The following is a 21,555-nucleotide window of genomic DNA, read 5'->3' on the forward strand; positions in this document are numbered from 1 at the left end:
GAGTCAGAGCTGCATCTAGTAGGAGAGGCCTATGAACAATGAACTTTGAAGAGGAATGTGGCCACTGCTAAAACACATTTTGACCTCATCTTCTCTGTCCTCTGATTTCCTGCCAGTGTCACCCATTTGCTGAACCCAAGCAGAAGCCAGGAGATAAATGTTGTCGATAAATCCATAAAAGTCATCTTCCTGGGATCGGTGTAGACAAGGGCAGAGAGAGGTTCTAAAGACAAATGGAGACTATACAGCACACCTGGTAGGAATTCAGAAGAGTAAGGGTTGACTTAGAAAACTGAGAAAGGCAGTTCATTTGGTAAACCTGGGATAAGATACATTTTTGAGCCTGTTCATCATTCCTTCTCTAAGGTACTATCATAATCCCAAATCAGGAGAAAAGTTAAATAATTTTCATACACTATAAATGTTTTTTAATGAGTTGATTAAAATGTTTTAATCACTTATCTAATATAAATCTAAATGTAAAAGATCTGAATCTAAAAGAAATCATAATTTTAAAAATCGAGATGCCATCCACTTACCATAATGCTCACCCTTCTAAAGTGTACAATTCAGTGGCGTACACTGTAAATATTTTGAGTACAGACATCTCTTACTCTGAAACTCGATTCCACTCCCCAACATGTGTCCTTTCTTCGTAGTCAGTATCTATATTTCATATTCTGTTTCATTCATTGCAAGACAGGCAAAGTACAGTTTAAGAGATGCAGTTTTCAGGGGGTTCTAATTCTCTAGGCATATTGGGGTTTCCAGGCAACAGGATCCTAGAAAGTATAACTGTCATTCACACCACTGGTTTCTGTTTTGTTTGAACCATAAATAAACACTTGTTAACTTCCATATATATTCCAAGCAGAGCTAGGTTCTAGGGATATGAACATACATTAGACAAAGTTTCTGCCTTCAATGAACATTTAGTACACAGTGTGAACAAATATGTGGGATATAGCCATATAGGATAGGTAGTTTTCAAAAATTTTTAATCAAGATACATAGTCAGAAATATGGTTTAACTGCAATCCCATATACAAAAATACAATATATATGTGTATATATGTAAACATATATATTATTTCACTGGAAATGATACTTAATTTAACTTCCATTATGTAACATGATATTTCCTATTCTATTCCATTCCATTCCATAAATGCTGATCAAGACCCCCCAAAAATGATTTCATGACTCACTAAAAGAATATGCTAGGGCTTCCCTGGTGGCGCAGTGGTTGAGAGTCTGCCTGCCGATGCAGAGGACACGGGTTCGTGCCCCGGTCCGGGAAGATCCCGCATGCCGCGGAGCAGCTGGGCCCGTGAGCCATGGCCACCGAGCCTGCGTGTCCGGAGGCTGTGCTCCACAACGGGAGAGGCCACAACAGTGAGAGGCCCACGTACCACACACAAAAAAAAAAGAACAAAAAAAACCCATAATCGACACTGTAGAAAACCAAATCTGTAACACATGGAATAAGTCTGAAGAGATTTCCTATAATACTGAGGCAAAGTAAAAGTAGCAGAAAACACTAAGAAAGGAAATAAAAGACATGTGGGACAGATAACACTCCAACCAACAAATCATAAGTGCTCACAGGTTAAAAAAACCGAAAAAAGATTAGAGGGTAACTAACACAAAAACTCCTTTGTAGAGAAAAGACCTGATCCATAGGCCAAAATTACTCACAGAGTACATGGAAAATTGATAAAAAGAGATTAATTAGTAATATTTCTTAGTGAAATTTATGAATGTCAAAAATATTCGAAGAAATATATCTAGTAAGCATCCAGCCTAATAGTGGGAGGAAGGAGTGAGAAACAGATTACCTAGGAAAGGAAAAAATAAACTGGGTTGACCTCAGACTTCTCCACAATACTACATGTCAGAAAAAAAAGAGTAATATCTATTCAATTCCCAAACTGCCATCCTAAATCAACTGTTGCCCATGTAAGAAAGCATTAGAAACACAGTGTTGGGTAGACAAAGGCATAGATATTTCCCTTTTGCATATTTATAGAAAAACTAAGATGTAATCAATTGGTAGAGAAATGAGCCTACATAAAGAACTTGAAAGGGGACTTACAGTGTTATAAAAAGGCTAGTAGGGTACATTGAAATGAATTAAATCAGTTTAAGTATGATTACTTTAGATATTACTGCCAAACAATGCAAATGTTAACTAATAATTATCATAATAGTAGATATTAATGTCTAAAAGCCAAAATCATATTTTAAAAGTCAAGAAGTGGGAAAAGAGAGGGAAATAAAAATTCAGGAAATAAGTTCTCACTTTACATGGGATGGTTAATCAAAAAATATTTCTTTCTGCATACTTAACAGTAAAAAATATTTAAGTACTTTTAATCTTAAAAAATATTAACACCAGCCAGTAGTAAATTTAAAAAATTTTTTAATGTCATCAAAATTGCTAGAGAAAAGGCAAAAACAAATATGTATACGTGGATAATGGACAAAAGAAAATTTAAATGCCAAAGATAATTTCAATAAAACACAAAAATAGAAAATATAAAACAAGATGACATAGAAAGAGTAAGCATATCCTGATTTAATTACCCTTTACAAAAAACAGATTTGTTTACACAAAGGAAATATATCTGGTATTTGTTTATAGGAAGTACATCTAAAATAACACAGCACAGAAAGGCTTAAAACAGCAGTAATATGGATAAGGATAAGACTATATTAGAATTAGAATTCTAATAAATTAAGTTATAATTACATAAAGGAAATATTCTGCAACCAATAAAACTATTCTTTAAGGTAATTTAATGAAATAAGAATGTGCTGATAATGTATAAATAGAATCAAATTTTGTAAACTATTTATGTGTATATGTATGAATGTATATATATATGTGTGTATATATATACATATATATATAACCAAAAAGATTAGGAAGAAGTTTACCAAACTATTAATTTTGGTGGTGGTGGACTATGAATAATTTAAATTTTCTTCTCAGCACTTTTCTGTATTTTATCATTTTAATTAAGAAAAAATATTAGTCAGAAACATAAACACTGTAATCAATGGAAAAATATATCATCATCAATGAAAAATATATCAAGACATCAATTCTTTCTAAATTAGCTATGTATTTAATACAATTGATCAAAATGGTTTTTAAACTTGGCCAAGATATTCCAACATTTTAGAAGTATAAAAAAGTAAAAATATCCAAAAAGTTCAAACAAGAAATAGTACATAAAATATAATGAAATATTGGCAATTAAAAAGATGGAATGGGGAACCCTCTTGCACTGTTGGTGGGAAATGTAAATTGATACAGTCACTACAGAGAACAGATGGGAGGTTCCTTAAAAAACTAAAAATAGAACTACCATAGGACCCAGCAATCCCACTACTGGGCATATACCCTGAGAAAACCATAATTCAAAAAGAGTCATGTACCACAATGGTCATTGCAGCGCTATTTACAATAGCCAGGACATGGAAGCAAACTAAGTGTCCATGAACAGATGAATGGATAAAGAAGATGTGGCACATATATACAATGGAATATTACTCAGCCATAAAAAGAAACGAAATTGAGTTATTTGTAGTGAGGTGGATGGACCTAGAGACTGTCATACAGAGTGAAGTAAGTCAGAAAGAGAAAAACAAATACCGTATGCTAACACATATATATGGAATCTAAAAAGAAAAAAAAATGGTTCTGAAGAACCTAGGGGCAGGACAGGAATAAACATGCAGATGCAGAGAATGGACTTGAGGACACAGGGAGGAAGAAGGGTAAGTTGGGACAAAGTGAGAGAGTGGCATGGACATATACACGCTACCAAATGTAAAATAGATAGCTAGTGGGAAGCAGCCACATAGCACAGGGAGATCAGCTCAGTGCTTTGTGACCACCTAGAGGGGTGGGATAGGGAGGGTGGGAGGGAGACGCAAGAGGGAGGAGGTATGGGGATATATGTATATGTAATGGCTGATTCACGTTGTTATAAAGCAGAAACTAACACACCATTGTAGAGCAATTAGACTCCAATAAAGATGTTAAAAAAAAAGATGGAATGAAATACACAAAATCATTACTACTGATTAAGGTGGTGGAATGGTAAGTGAGTTTCATTTTTTTCTATATACTTTTCTGTACATTATAAGTTTATCCCAATGAGAATATCTACTTTTATAAACTATTGAAAGTAACAGCTTATTATATTTTTATAATCTGCTTTACCTACAGTCAAATGATTGAATCAATTATAATTTTTATATTTTCTTAATACATGTCTATATTCTCTAAACTCAGTGTATGGAGCACATATTATCCCTAAATTCAGAAAACAAAAAATTGTTAAAAAAAACTGTCTTCCAATATCCATCTTCCACTGTGGTAAAAGTCAGCCAACACCCCACTGCTCCAATTTTAATGTGTTTCCTCTTGTACAGTCTTCAGAGGCAATAGGGAAAAGTTTCAGTTTTCAAACAACAGGTGACCTGACATGTCATCTTTTCTGAAAGAGCTAAAATGGGTTAGCCTAAAATTCAGCTTTCCCATGAACTGCTTAGTTTTCTGTGAAACTGTTAGTTTCTATTTTTGACTTAGTTTTGACAGAGTGAAGAACATGGGATTTTTCAGGAGAAGCATAGGCTACTCTTTGACAACAACAAAATAAATAAATAAATGAAAGAAATTACTATATTTTCTTAAAAGATGTAAACGTTGAAATGACAAAATGCTTCCTTTTTGTACACTTTATTGCAAGTTGTAATTACATATGTATTTTTTTATTACTGAATCACGTGTTCAACTTTACTATGCAATGAAAAACAGTTTTAAAATAAAAACCAAAGACAAATAATGAACAATGTTATTGATGATCTTCTTAAGAATACATATGTAATCCTAGATATCAGTTACAGGATTACATATGTATTTTTCTTTTTTTTTTTTGCGGTACGCAGGCCTCTCCCGTTTTGGAGCACAGGCTCCGGACGCACAGGCTCAGCGGCCATGGCTCACGGGCCTAGCCGCTCCACGGCATGTGGGATCTTCCCGGACCGGGGAACGAACCCATGTCCCCTGCATCGGCAGGCGGACTCTCAACCACTGTGCCACCAGGGAAGCCCTACATATGTATTTTTAAGAAGATAATCAATTTATCTAATTTGTCAATCCTTCCAACAAACCATCCATCCATTTATCCATTATCCCCAGAAATAATCCGTGGCCCAAATTTGTGTTTATCTTTGTCATGTGTATTTTTATACTATAACTATACATGTAGATATTTATAATAATATATAGCATTACTTGGCTTTTTCTAATTTACATACATATGCGGAGATGCGTCATATAATCTCTAGGTTTGTTTCTTTCTTTTTTTTTTTTTTTTTTTGCGGTACGCGGGCCTCTCACCGCTGCGGCCTTTCCCACTGTGGAGCACAGGCTCCAGACGCGCAGGCCCAGTGGCCATGACTCACGGGCCCAGCAGCTCCGCGGCACGTGGGGCCCCCCAGACCGGGGCACGAACCCGCGTCTCCCACATCGGCAGGCGGACTCTCAAGCACTGCGCCACCAGGGAAGCCCTAGGTTTGTTTCTTTTAACCATTGGTTTCCCTTTCTCCATACTTCCCCCCACCATTAATTCCTTCTTTCTCAAGTTCTCCATGATTGTATATACAAACAATGCATATACAATTTTTTTAACATTAAAAGATATCCATGAAAAATAAGTATCATTTCCCCCATGTGCTCACTTTCAAAATTGTTACGTCTTCCCAGTTTGATAAGTAAAAAGTATTACACCATTATTATTTTAATTTCATTTTCCCCCTCACTGCTACTTATGTGGAGCGTCTTTTCACACATTGATCTTCTATTATTGACCCTTCTATCCTTTACCCACTTTTCAAATTGGAATTTGTTGTCTTATCAAGTTTGAGAGAACTCTTCCTATATGATAAATATTGATGGGGTTCAGGAAAAGCTACCTCAAAATATGGCAACTTGGCATAGCGAATATTTTTAAACTGAAGGAATTTGAGAAATGGCACATGTAGGTCATAAGCTCTTCATGTGAGAGATGCCTGCCTAAACCCAAAAAAGCTTCCTTATCTCTGAAAATGAAGGGACGAGAGGAATCTAAATAAATGGGACTTGCTAAATTTTGCCCACATTACTATCCTTAGCTCATACCCTTTGTCCTATCATATTTTTCTGTAACTTTCCACTCTTCATCAAATCTAATATAAAAATGCTCCAGTTTTACTGATGTCTTTGGGTCTTCATTTCCTCATGAAGTCTCATGAGTCATGTAAAACTTAAATAAATTTATATGCTTTTCTGTTATTAATCTGCCTTTTGTTACAGGGATCCCAGTTGAGAACTTAGAAAAAATATATTTTTCCTCTTCTATAATATCATTCCTTTTCCTATCCTCCATATTACTAATATATCTTCTCTAAGTTAACTGTTTGGAAATTTTACCATACGATTTTTGCCATATATTTTTTAAATTTTTATATAAATAGATATTTCTATTATTTATTTTTATAGATTTATGATTTTGAGTCTCAACTAAGACAGTTTCTTACCTTTAGATTGTATATATAATCTCCTCAATTTTCTAACAGGACTTTTATTTTCAATTTTTTCATACATTTTTACTCTATCTGGAAATTACTTTTGAATCTGATTTAAAATAGGGGTCCATTTTATTTTCTTCAAGTTTGATATGCATTGTACCAACACCATTTATTTAATAATGCACTATTTTCTCAATGAATTAAAACACCTTTATCTTCTATTAAATTCTTTTATGTAGTAGAATCTATATCTGGATTCTCTGCTCCACTAACCTACTTGCCTATTCTTATGCCAGTATAATATTGATTTCACTACAGTGACTTTATAGTGTGATCTGACATCTGGTAAGGCAAGTTTCCTCTCAATTTTTTCTTTTTCCCAAAAGACCTTGTCACTCTTCCCCCCATATCTACTCAACATTATATTACCTAAGTTAAAAAAAACACACATCAGTTAAGGTGAAATCAATTAATATACTTCCTGGAATTACAATAAATACATATATGAATTTGGGGAGAGCTGGCCTTCTTTTATAATAGTAATTTGTTTTACCCCCAAACACATATGCTTTTTCTTTTGTTCAGATCTTTTACGTCCTTCAATAGAATTATATAGGTTTATTTTTATTTGGAAATGTGTCTTTCTTACTAAATTTATAACTATTTTATAAAGTTTTAAGTGCTTTTAAGAATGGAATATTTTTTTCCCACTTCCCTTTCTAGGTATTTACTACTTGAGTAGATTTTTAAATTTTTATCTAACCATTTTGTATCATCTTATTAATTTTACAAGTCCTTTTGGGTTTTTAAGTATTCAGTCAAATCATTATAAAAAAAAAGACTATTTTAACCTTTCTTTAGTTTTTTAATTACATCTGCCAGACCTTCCAAAAATACTGATTAAAATATATATAGAAGTTAATCCATATTTACAACCTGATTTTTGACTAGATTGTTATAGTATTTCACCTTTTGAGAAAATAACTGCTATTTGTCCTTGGTTAATAGGATATTTTACGTTTAAGTAGTCGACTTATATTTCCATTTAACTTAGAGATTGTAATAAGAACAGCTAGCTGATCACTGTGATGCTTATCAACCTATCATTGATTGACTATCTGATATGGAGCCATCCTTGTATTCTTGAATTAAACCCTATTAGGCCATAGGTATTATTCTTTTATTATCCTTTTAACTAAATGAAGGGTGAATTAGATATGCTAGTACTGCATTTTGAATTCTGCATTTATATACTTCAGTGAGGTTGGACTTTTTCTCTTTTTCCTTTTATACTATCTCTAGCAGAATTAGGTATTAATGCTGGATTCAATATAAAATGAATTTTAAGAGCTTTCTTTATTTACCATGGTCAGGACTAGCATAAAAGGCAACGCTCTTTCCTATTCTTTTTAAAATTTATTTATTTATTTTTGGCTGCGTTGGGTCTTCTTTGCTTCTTTGCTTTGTGTGCAGGCTTTCTCTAGTTGCGGCAAGTGGGGGCTACTCTTCATGGCGGTGTGCAGGCTTTTCAGTGTGGTGGCAGAGCACAGGCTCTAGGCACGTGGGCTTCAGTAGTTGTGGCATGCCAACTCAGTAGTTGTGGCTCGCGGGCTCTAGAGCACAGGCTCAGTAGTTGTGGCACATGGGTTTAGTTGCTCCGCGGCATATGGGATCTTCCCTGACCAGGGATCCAACCTGCGTCCCCTGCATTAGCAGGCGGATTCTTAAGCATTGCACCACCAGGGAAGTCCCTTTCCTGTTCTTTATAAGATCTAGATAACAATTGCAAATCTCATCACTGTGCATTTTCCTATGTACTTTAGTTACCTTTCTAATCTCTTTTATGGTAATAACCTATTAAAGTTTTATAATTATTGAGTCAATTTTAATAATTTATATTTTGCTAGGACATCATTCATTTATCTAGGTTTCACATGTTGCCACAGAATTACAGTAGTATCATCTTATAATTTACCTTGTGTCTCTGGTTGGTCTTCTCTCTCAAACTTAAGCATATATTTTCGCTCTCTTTTTCCTTTAACAATCAGTGTGAAAAAGGATTTTGCTATTTTCAAAGAATGCAAAGAATGATCTTTTGGGATTTCTTTCTCCTTTTTTTCTTTTTTTTTGTTTTTTTGTTTTTCAGTTTCTTTGATTCCAGCTTTTATCTGTATTAATTACCTCTTCCTCCTTTATTTTGATTTATCTTATTGTTCTTTAATTAATTTATTAGGTTAGGCAAAGGAATTATTTTGTCGATGAACTAAAAATATCTCAGTAAGATTTGAGACAAGATAGTATAATTTAATAAAATGAGATTATTGGGTGATGGGTGAAATTCATCCCATCTCTATTAAGACATGTATACCTTTAATATGTGTAGCTAATAGTTTCCACATATGTAAGCTGAAGAGAATACAGAGCCTCAAGATTCCTGTTAGGTAAAAAATTACGCCTGATAAAATTGATAATTTTAAGCTCCATTTAAGAAACTAGGGTGTTTGAAAGAATAAGAGACCTTGGGAATCACTGCCTTTAGAAACAATAATATCTAAGAAAATTCAGGTTGTCTATGATAGTGAAATATAATGGAGACCTACACTCATTCTATAAATGTTCAGGTCATAATCAAGTGAACTCCTAAGAAGTTTCACAAATATGAATGCCCTAGTACAAACCTTCTTAAAGAAGGTGCATCTAAGTTACGTTGCTTAAAATGACAGAAAGATTAAAAAAAAAAAACAACTACTCTGAAACTAAACCACATCTTCATATTTTCTTAGAAATAAAGAACCTGGGGTCAAATGGGTTTCCAGGGACTCCATAAACACTGTGATCTTGCAAACAAAAATCTAGGTATATTTATTTACACTTTTATTGGGATATTTAATCACATTGATGGATTTGCAGAGTCTGGGACCTGAGAGAGGATGAAAAAGACTATTCTAGATTAGTAATCCAACTTTCTACCTTTAGCCTGTGATTAAACTTTTCTATGGTCATACTTTTGCTACTTCACCAAAGAGACCTTTTCTTTGTTGGATAGTCAAGTCAAACTTTACCTCTAAAATTCTCATCTATTTTGTTGATTTCAGTCTCTGGAGCTTCACATAGTAGAACAATTCCCCATTACAGAAAATAGCCCTTTACATATTTGGAGATAGCCATCTTAATTCCAAGATATTTTTCTTTTTCAGGCTGGTGTGTTCTAAACAACATAGCATATGGACATAACTCATTAATTCAAAATTTTTTCTCTAAAGGAAGATGCTTTTACAACTCATGAAGACAATAACTATATTTTTTAAAAGTTCTCTAGTAAATGCTCAATAATTCTGATAAATGGATAGAGTGCTCTACATTTACTTATGAATTTCAGAAAGATTTCAAAGAAAGCAATTGCATTATTGTTTCATGAATTCTACAGAATTCTACAGAATTTTTACATATTTATTTACTCCACTAAATTCTTAGAAACTGTAACTCATAAAGTACTTTAAAAATGTTTTTAAAGTATGGGTTATTTGTCAAAATACTATTCATGGATGGATTTCAACACATTTTCAAATTTTAGCCAAAAATAAGTTTTTGTATTTATACTTACTTACAAAGGATAAATGCAGTAACATCATTATTTTAAGTGATTCTAAAAATATCATTTACATCAATTCTTTCTGGATAAAAAGGGAGGAAATACTTAGTGGAGTGACGTATAGTATCATACAAGGGAGAACAAATTCCAAGATGGTAAACTAAGCTCCATAAAACATAGCAACAAAATTAAATAACTATACAAGTGTATTACTTACGGGTACAATTCTGAAAGCCGTTCAGCTATTGCATAAGCTGTTGGGTCTCTGTCTAAGGCATACAGAGTAATATCTGACTCCTTCTGTAGAATGGCTCTTGTGTGTCCTCCTGAACCAAATGTCATATCTAGAAAAAACTAGCCAACACAGAAAAAGAAAATTACCACTTAGCATGAGCAAAGTTTATTCTTGCCAGCTACCTTATTTCTAGACACACATAATGCTTTTCAGAGCTGATAGCAAATAGAAAAACAAATTACTTTTTTTTTTTTTTTTTTTTGCCTAGAGTTCGATTTGTTGTACATGAGGTCTGGATCAATTATGAGTGATCAGTCCAAAAGAATTTGTCAGAGTAACAGCAAAATGATAATCTTTGTCACAGGCTGGCCAATTCAAGGTAAATTTGCATTTCCCTCCATAAGTTCAAACTAGCCACAGTGTTGTGCTACTAGCTTTTTACTGCTTTCAGGCACCTGACTAAAAATGATATTTCCAACAATTTCTCATCATTTGGAGACAGCTTACAATTGGTGTGACTCACTTTATCTCAAGTTCTCTAAATGCTTTATATTAAACATAAAAATATTCAAGAATACAGAGAAAGCGAGAGCGAGAGCGAGAGAGAGAAAGAGATTATACCTAACAGTAGTCATAAGACAAATATTTAATTAACAAATCAGACCTGAAAAAGCCCAGGGCTTAAGTCAAAACACCTGGGATAAATTATAGCCTTGCCACCAAGTAGCTACATAGCTTTGGAAAAGTCATTTAAAATTCCAGGGTTTTTAGATTTCTCCAGAGTTTAAAAAGAAAAAGAAGGTCTAGAAGAATATACCCCAATACCTGCCTAATTGGTAAGGTGACATATAATTTCTCATCTAAACCAAAACACTTTTGGTAGTAAAAGATTTGCCAGGATAACAGGATACAAGGTATGGGAGTACATATCATTGAAGATACACAATGAAGTTAATTGGATCTGAATCTATTTCTTAGCTATTTTATTTGGCCACACTTAAGAAAACAATGCTGGCCCACTTAAAAAAAAAAAAAAAAGCCAGCTGGCAGTTGGGCAAGAAACTAGACCTGGACCATAAGAAACGTAAATGTAAACAAGGTAGTTGATTGTAGTTGGTTTGGAAGTCAAGACACTCAGCACATCCTCTCAAAGTTACGCTCTTAGTTTAATGTGCTCTCTGAATAAGCCTCACTGGTATGATGAAAATAAAAACAATTATTCCAATAATACTGAATACTGTGACCAATAACATACACAATAAGTCAGACTGTTAAAAATATTTAAACATATAACTTTTTAAAAGTTCATGTGTACATTGCACAAAGGAAATTCCTGTAATGGATTTGAACATTTCCCTGCCCTGAATGTTACAACTTATTTCAGGAAGAGTGGTCAGAGACAAGGCACAATTATGCTTTGATTTTTTTTTTTTTTTGACTATAAGCTACCATGCTGAGTCCTGTCCTCTGATCATGTCCTCAGAAAAGTTAGCCTACTATTCAAAGAATAATATGGAGGAAATCTTCTGATCAAAATTGAGAAGAGGAGGGATGTAAAATATAAGATGTAAATGTGGTTTAAAAAAATGGTACAAGCACTGCTTCTTAACATAAATTTTTTAGTATAACTTAACCTTGCACTTCTATCACTGTCAGCACAAAAGGTATGGCTACATATATTTTTCATCTTTTTAAACAGTAACTTTAAAACAACACTTAAAGTCTTATTATTGGAATGGCTGTTAGGAGTACCATATTTAATCTCAAGATTGAATAATTTCCTCTCCCAGTCTGTATACTTACTTTTTGCATCTATGAGGGTAAAAATCTTCTACCATAGCTTGCCTCTGTTTTAAAATTGCTAGAGGTTTAGCATGACTTAAACAAAGAAATTTTCCAGGCAAAAGTATATACCACTTTCTTGTTATGCCCTGATATCAAGTCTTGTATAGCCCTGGATTTAAACTTATATCAAATAAAATAATTTGCATATGATTACCTTACCCCAAGCCAGGAAAGTCCCAATCAATATTTAAAAAGAAAAATCCTTATGATTAAAAATATTCTGGAAAATGTGAGATGATTATAATTTACATGATTATTTTTTAATATATCATGATTATGCCCTTGGAGATGTACTGACAATCAAGGAAGTTTCCATAGGAAAAAAATAATCTATTATTACCAGTCAAGTGTAAAACAAAGCAAAAAGTGGGAGACAAATGGGATTTATGAAACTAGAACTGAACCCCACAATATGTCCTGGGTTAATAGGTGACTGGATTCATCGACTTCCATTTTTAGAATTCTAATGGGGCTTCCCTGGTGGCGCAGTGGTTGAGAGTCCGCCTGCTGATGCAGGGGACACGGGTTCATGCCCCGGTCCGGGAAGATCCCACATGCCGCGGAGCGGCTAGGCCCGTAAGCCATGGTCGCTGAGCCTGCGCGTCCGGAGCCTGTGCTCCACAACGGGAGAGGCCACAACAGTGAGAGGCCCGCGTACCGCAAAAAAAAAAAAAAAATTCTAATGTACACTGTCCATCAAATATAGTAAGTGACATCTAGGCCTTATGAGTCACCCAGCACTATAATTGAAAAGGGAGCCAATTAGTTTTTCCACTCTCCTGGATCACTAACTTAAGACCACATTTTTTAATTTGTACAACTTGATAATAAAATAAGGCGACTGGATGTTTTTTTGCTTAACAAATGCACAAGAACAACATAACTGAATGTTTCAAAATAATCCTTTTATGAATCTCAACTATGTATATATGCAAATGTTTATCTTATGCTCCAAACATATATGGAATTCTTTCTTTGAAATTACCTGATATAATTTATCTAAAAAGCCTAACCCATATGATACCAAGAGTTTTTTCTGGTAATTTCTCTCATCACCTTTATAACCCTGGCCAAATCATTTTAACTCTCTGAGATTCAACTGCTTTATCTAAGAAATGGGGATAAAGTGTACCCTTGTTTACCTCAGATATTTATAAAGGTTATCTTATTTCTTCCTTAAAACAATGAAGTAGGTGTTAGTAAATTTTACATACACAGAAACTAAAATTACACTAAGCTAGTAAATGGCAAATGTAAGAATTGAATACAGGTGTACCTGGTTCTAAAACCCGTGTTCTTTCTCCCACTGACTCTGCATTAAGTCAACAGAGTCTATATCTGCACACTGCTTTATGACTTTCCAAGCATTAATGTTTTCCTACTTGGTCTAACAAATACTCTGTAACAGAGTATGGAAAAGTGGCATTATCCCCATTTTTACAAATAAAAAACTCAGGTTCAGAAAGATAATGTGACTTAAGATCATATTAATAGTAAGTGAGGGAAAGAGAATTCTAAACAAGGTCTCACCAACTCTGAATTCTGTGATTTTTCTGAAAAAAAATAAAGAAGGGAGGGAGGGAGGGAGTGAAACAATAAATAAGAAAAAATAAGGGGATGGTATAAGAAAGAATCATGGCAGAGATGGCTTTACAAAAATTATACAACAGAAGTTTAGTGTTTATAGATGACCCATTCCCACTGGAATTAAGGCTCTTGAAAAGCCATCTTTCTGTATCTTTATCTCTCTCTCCTTCTCCCTCTTCCTCTCTCTGTTCCTCTTCTCCTGTTTCAAGAAGATGCCTAGGTATCTAGAGCTTTAGAATGTATGTTCTTTGAGGATATTTGCATTGAAGAAAGAAAAAACTTTCTATCTTTCCTATCATTTGAAGACAACCACTTCTGTTTGTTTGTTTGTTTTTTGTTTGTTTTTGCGGTACGCGGGCCCCTGACTGTTGTGGCCTCTCCCGTTGCGGAGCACAGGCTCCGGACGCGCAGGCTCAGCGGCCATGGCTCACGGGCCCAGCCGCTCCGCGGCATGTGGGATCTTCCTGGACCGGGGCACAAACCCGTGTCCCCTGCATCAGCAGGCGGACTCTCAACCACTGAGCCACCAGGGAAGCCCAACAACCACTTTTGCATCTTTTAGTTACAAACAAAAACACAGTTCAGAAAGAGATAATGCTAGTTACCCTGGGTAGGTGGTTTCTTTAAGGAAAAGAGATGAGAGACTTCTTTGAAATTGAGTAGAGGAGAGACGGAGAAGATGAACAAATTCCAGAAAGGCGCAGGACCAATAAAGTGACTGACAGGTGGTAAGATCTCAGAGCAGCTGGCTAGATGATGGACTGAAGGGGAAGGACCCTCAATCACAGGCTTCCCAATGTTACCAGAGATTTCCATGCCTCTCTATGGCACAGAAGAAGCAGAACCTTTGGTCCCAGAGGGTCTACGAAGGTTAAAACAAAAGGCATCTTAGGGGAAATTAGATGTGACATGAGATGAGTAAGAAGGTGCAGGGTCTCTGCATAGCTCTGGATGGTGTGTGGGGTCTGGGGGATAAGTGAAATTGATGGCTTCTCAGCACAGGGAGACTGGGGATCAAAATCAAAATGAAGGTGATTTAAAGAAAATAAAAACTAGCATTTGAGGCAGAGGATTCATCACGACAATTCTCCAACACTGCCTCCAATTCAATATGGTAGCATCAGTGCACAGTAGTAGGTGTTTAGTGTATATTTAATGATGTGATATGAAAAAAGAGCTCAGTCTCCCAATGTAACTACGATAAAGATTGCAACACTCATTTGTGCATATGAATTCAAGATGTAAGACTCATTATGATAGGATCACATAAAATAGTCACAAGATGCCCAACTTTTAAGTCACTTAACGTCAATGTACTCCTAATATTAGCAATTGATTCATTAATGAACAGAACTTTTTCAGAACAGTAATAATGATCTGTAATTATATAACTCTACAGCACCATGTTTTTATTTGCTGATCAGTCTCCTTTACACTTGAAATAAGAAAATGAACATATCTTATGTTAGCTCTTTTAATCAAATACAACTAAATGACATTTTATCCCATGGTCTTCTAAATATCATAGAAAAGATTAGATTTTACTTTTCACCATGATGAGTCACACTTGAATAGTTGAGCTATAGCTGTGGATCTGATATGCACATGGTACAGACACAGAATTTCAGAGGTCAGAGGGACATAACAGACTATTCCACCTCCTCATTTTACTTATGAGGAGACCAAGGCCCAAAGAAGGTAGCTGGTAGCTAGTTGAGGGCAAAGCTAGTATTAAAACTCAGATCCTGTGCTCTTTCCACTTCATCTCATAATACTCCCCCACTGAAATTATATAATCACACTGAAATAAAAACAATCGTTCTTTGGAAAAGCATTTTCTTAATATGAAGATATATACAAGTGGGAATTCTGCACCTTAAGCCTCCAACACAGTTAAAAACAACCACTGTTGTACCATTTTAATTTTAAGACTTTATGATGATAAATCTGTAGAATTAAATTCCAAAGACAATTATATTTTATATGTGGCCTGAAAAAAGTGTCTGCCCATTATGTGTAATAGCAACTGGTGAAGACTGACTTCTTGACAGGTTACAGTTTTCAAATTGATCTTGAAATTAAAAACAAAAAATTAAAACACCTAAAATCATAGACTCATGGGTGATTAAAGCTAGAAGGGCCTATAGAAGTAATCCAAATTTAATTCCGTCATTATATACCACTCTGTCTTTCTAGATTATATCTATATCCCTTTTATACTTCTCAAATGTGATAGCCTTTAAGACAGCTAAGGCTGCTCTCTGAAGTGGGGAGACTGACAGAAATCAAGGGATTTGCCCAAGATCACCCTGCATAGACTAGATATTTAAATGATTTGTTTTTCCCAATACAAGACCTCTAATCATTGAAATTTTCACACTGGAACAACACTGTTAAAATTGGACAGGAAAACATTTTTGGCCATGAACAGTATGAGGGCAGATCTTCCAATTACATTTTTCTAATGTTGATTAGTCATTTCCAATCTGTGCAAGAATTTTTTTTTTTTTTGTGGTACGCGGGCCTCTCACTGTTGTGGCCTCTCCCACTGCGGAGCACAGGCTCTGGACATGCAGGCCCAGCGGCCACGGCTCACTGGCCCAGCCGCTTCGTGACACGTGGGATCCTCCCGGATCGGGGCATGAACCCCCGTCCCCTGCATCAGCAGGCGGACTCGCAACCACTGCGCCACCAAGGAAGCCCACGTGCAAGATTTTTAATAGTACTCATCTGAATTTGGAAACAATATGGCCTTATTTCACTTTAAAATTTCTTCCTATGAATATTTTCTTTTCTGGCAATTACTAATTTTGAATTTTTCGAATGAAAGTTCTTTTGAAAGAATTTTAGTTAAACTTCACCTATTTGTAACTAGCTTCATTTTGAAATACTGAAATGTCTCAGGCATATACTTAACTTTCTAGAGTTTTTTCAGGAGGTAACTAAATTAAAATGCATGGCATTAATTAATAACCTGTATATTTACAGAACATCCAATACAGATAAGGCCATAGAAGGTAATACAAAGATAATAAGTTATGACCCTTCCAGTTTGGTGAGAGAATTTAGACATTCACACAAATAATTATTAGTAAAAAGAAATCAACAATATAAGAAAGGTGTATATAATATTTTACAAGGAGTAAAAAAATATTAATTTTAATCAGTAGTGAGATGAATGAAATTGAAGTAGGTTACAATTCAGCTGGGCCTTGAAGGTTGGGCAGAACTCAGAGCTCACCCTTTCTTCTCACTCTCCATATTTTCCAAATCAAATTAGTTACCAAGTCCAGTTGATTTTACCATACAAATATATCTTAAATCTTTCTACTCACTTTTTCAGTTCAGGCCCCCATATTTCTTTGCTTTATTATAGCAGTAGCCTCACAACTCATATCCCTACCTCTAATCTCACTTCTAATTCTTCTCGCTACACTGTTAACAGGATATCCTTTCTAAAATAAAATTGTAGCATGTGAAATTCCTACTTAAACCGTCTCACAGGCTCTCCAAAACTACATGATAGAGTCCAAACTTCTAGGCAAAATGGACAATATTCTTCATATTCTGGACTCCTCATTTCTTTCCAACATTATCTCTCACTACTCATTTCTTTCCAACATGATCTCTCACTACTCCCAGACATGAATTTTACGACATATTCTCTAACTATACAGACGTATGTGCAATAACCAAACATGCCAAGCTGCCTCATGCCTTCTCTCCCATTTTTCCTTGTTCCATCTCTCTCGTTTTATTCCCAAACAATTATGAGAATCCTAATATGTCCACAGCTCTATTCCAAGAGTTAGAAATACAATAGCAGGCCGAAATAGACATGGGTCCTGCTCTCATGTAGTTTTCAGCCTGGAAGCCTGAGTATCTCTAACATACTGTCCTTTCTTTCTAGAATAACCTCTGAAAGATGCCCTAAACATTTGTGTCCCTGGTGCCAAACAATAAATAACGCACAGAATATAACCAATAAATATCTGCTGGATAAATAAAAACAAGGAGAATTAGAACTTAAAAAAGGCATAGACATAGGAAAGGACATGTCAGATATAAGGAGAGCAAGTTTGATTGGAATCCAGGATTTATTAAAAGAAGAGGGTGGAAAGGATAAAAAGGGAGAAGAGAGAAACAGAAAAATGAACAACTTTCATGTATGTTCCAGATACTGTTTTAATTTTTGCAGTATGTACCCTCTCTTAATCCTTGTAGTAGCAATGTAAGATAGACAAACTAGGAGCTCACGCAGGAAAGGTAGTGTAAAATCAAACTGCAGCAGTCCTAAAAGGCTAGGGTAAGTAATTTACACCATATTTGTTAGACGCTGGACAGCTTTGAAGACTTCCTTTTTTAACGTACAAAAAATAATTTATTCCCGTGGATATGGGGAGGGGGAAGGGTAAGCTGTGACAAAGAGAGAGAGTGTCATGGACATATATACACTACCAAACATAAACTAGATAGCTAGTGGGAAGCAGCCACATAACACAGGGAGATCAGCTTGGTGGTTTGTGACCACCTAGAGGGGTGGGATAGGGAGGGTGGGAGGGAGACGCAAGAGAGAAGAGATATGGGAACATATGTATATGTATAACTGATTCACTTTGTTATAAAGCAGAAACTAACACACCATTGTAAAGCAATTATACTCCAATAAAGATGTTAAAAAAAGAATAATAATAAATAAATAATAATAATAATTTAACTGCCAACAGTACTAGATGGATGGTACAGTGTGAGAATATAGTGGTGACCTGGTGTAGAGCACCCAGGTAAGAGGACATAAAAGCTTGAACTGGCAATAGGAATGGAGAGTGATAACAAATGTATGCACGTTTATTTCATGCTTATTTTATGCAAAACGTGGTGCTAAACATTTTATCTGTATTATTCATTCATTTTATATACAGGCATAAATATACACACATACACATTTAGTTAATTGAATGTGATTCTCAAAACCACACTCTGAGCCAAGTTACTATTATTATTATAATACTATTTTACAGAAGAGAAAGGGGAGGTTTAGAGAGGGCTAGGTAAGTTGTCTGAGGCACAGCTAATGAATGATGAAACCTGATTTCAAAAACAATTCTCTCTCCTGAACCTGTACTACTAATGTGCTTTTTTTATAGAGGTAAAACAGTAACTACATGTGGTGAGTGGAGAAGTAAGAAAAATTGTTTAAATGATCACAAAGCATGCTATCTAGGTAACTAAGAGGATAACAGACACCATTTATTATGCAATTACGTGCCAGTGCTAACTATGCCACACACTTTAAAAACTTGATCTAGTTTAATTCTTACCACGGCCTGTACGTTAGGTAAAATAACTCCACTTTACAACAGATGAGTGTGTTGGAGCCATTTACTTTGGAAAACATGAATGGGTGGTACAATTAGAGATAGAGGCAGAAATAAGCATTTCTTTTCCCTCCCTTCCACACTGCCACCTCCCAGTTAGTGTTAGAAAGGCCAAGGAACAACTTCTTACTCCAGAAGAGAGAAAACTAAAAGTATGTGAAGATACAGGCAGCATGATAGAAAGAACAAAGAGGTTTAAGACTTTCATATAGGAATAGAATAACTCTTTGTAGTAATCTTGAAACAGTGAAGTGAGGGACATGGCTGAACAGAGATTTTGAAGAGAATAAAAAAAAAGCATACAAATGTAATAGGCCCAATTATAATAGCAATAATCCATAGAGGGAGCAAGAAGTCTGGTTCCTGAAAATGCTTAAAGAACATTAAGTTTTAATTGTATTTTTAAAAGCTCATCTGAATCAAAAACATTGATACATGGAAAAAAAGAGTAAGATAAATTATTTTCATTAATATATCCAAATTATACTATGCAGCCTTTGGAAATTTGTGCCCCAAATACAGTGCACCTGGCATACATTTACCAAAGGCAACAGAGGGGAGCTCCTTTGATGTAACCAGTGAGACAAATGTTAAGAGAGATGAGCTAGTTATTTGGATATGATATAATGGATATTCTGACAAAAAATTACTAGAAAGTAGTCTGCTTTATAATGTCACTGAAATGTTCGTAATTGCTAAGGCAAACTATTATTCTACCATTGTGTGCTTAAATCACTCAAGACTATCAGCAACTTCTCTCAGGCTTTACTTATGTTTTCTGTCTAATCTGTGACAGGTAGACATTTGTCACACTGATGCATTTGGAGACCTGAAATAAATTAGAACATATAACTGTGAACATAGAAGGCCACCAACCTCATAGTCAGCTAACATTCTGAACAAACATTTTTCCTACAAAACCCCTTGATTTATTATTGTCTTGTCAAGGTCTGTTGAGTATCCGTCTGCTACACGCTTATTTTGTTTTATTTGTAACTAATACATGAGCTAATGTAAAAGGAAAAAAAATCTCAAAAGAACATAAAAGTTATACCAAACAAAACAATCAATGCATTGCAATAAATTTATCTTCTTTCTCATTTTATCAAGAGTATTGGTGTTACTATGATGACTCATTCTACCTAAATTCTGCAAACATTTCATCTTGTAGCTTAAATTCTATCTTATTCACAAAAGAAATCTTAACTTGTCATAACAAAACTTATTTTTTCTTTTCTTTGTAAAGTACGTCCTTTGATTATATTAAATAATTAGAGTATTCATCCTTCCTGGTGATGAATAGCTTTTACTCTTACCTGTAACATGGAATAAATTTCAATCATAAGTCCCAGCGCTGTACAATGGACTGCCATTTGATCTGTTTTCAGATACAATGGTTGAATTAACACAAACAGCTAAAAATAATATGGCTTAGGTGGTCTCAATAAGCTTAATTTCACAAAGGTCTCAGGCCCAGACAATGTCAATCTGTCTGCACCTTTTTGAATAAGAAAAATAGTTTTTAATCAACACCATCAAGAAATTCAGATAACATATTCTGGACAAACTTTTCTAGGAACACCACACAACTACTGAGAATGATAGTTATTTTCTTCTAAGAATTATTACGTATATAGATTGTTTAAAGTATTTGGAAAAACAATGTGAAAATAATACAATACTGAACTCTTTCATCGATGTGTTCAGCAAATGCTCTTCCCAAAAATTTTTGGTGGGGGCCACAAGTCATTTTACTGATGATGGTTTCAACATGGTTCTAATATTAAATCCTTATCACCATTAAAATAAAACCAATGATGGTAAGATTTACTATTACTTGGCCTCCAAATAACATTAATTTTATACAAGTCAAAGCATAGCTATATATATAAGTATTGGTGTCCAATTCACTGTGCGTATATGTGTCTAGGTGTATGCACGCATATAAGGGCCGGTGTGTAGGAACTTCCATATTCCTTAACTTGTTTAAACACGTGATTGAAGATTGGACAAGTTTCAGACTCACACTCAGGATACACTACACCACCATTAAATCCTTGTGTGGAGTAGATGTTAGAAAGTAAAATTTAAGGAGTGACAAAGAGTTTCATAAGTTAGGAAGAGAAAAAATAATCAAGAAAATATCTTTAAAATAATTCAAAATAATTAGAAGAGGCAAGTTCAATAAAATATCTACATACTTTTAGAACAAACTGCTTTTGTGACTTTCAAGTATTACATGAATTGAAAAACAAGATCTAAATGAAGCAGCAGGGTGTAAAAGAAAGAGAATGGAGGTCAAAATATCTGATTTCTGATCCAGAATCGATTAT

The 21,555-nt window shown here is 34.7% G+C and overlaps 1 protein-coding gene across 4 annotated transcripts in view; it reads right to left on the reverse strand.

The window, feature by feature from the left end:
* Positions 1-21,555, reverse strand: part of METTL15 (methyltransferase 15, mitochondrial 12S rRNA N4-cytidine) — a 219,896-nt gene that overhangs the window by 123,398 nt on the left and 74,943 nt on the right. For all 4 annotated transcript variants that reach the window (XM_089915024.1, XM_022583727.2, XM_022583728.2 and 1 more), the window contains one exon: positions 10,395-10,531. In XM_089915024.1, the coding sequence (XP_089771150.1) occupies positions 10,395-10,531 (137 nt within the window). The remainder of the gene's footprint in view (positions 1-10,394; positions 10,532-21,555) is intronic.

This window comes from Delphinapterus leucas, chromosome 7, assembly GCF_059928025.1.
Source record: "Delphinapterus leucas isolate spDelLeu-1000000601 "Yukka" chromosome 7, BTC_Dleu_Yukka2, whole genome shotgun sequence".
Classification (NCBI taxonomy): domain Eukaryota; kingdom Metazoa; phylum Chordata; class Mammalia; order Artiodactyla; family Monodontidae; genus Delphinapterus; species Delphinapterus leucas.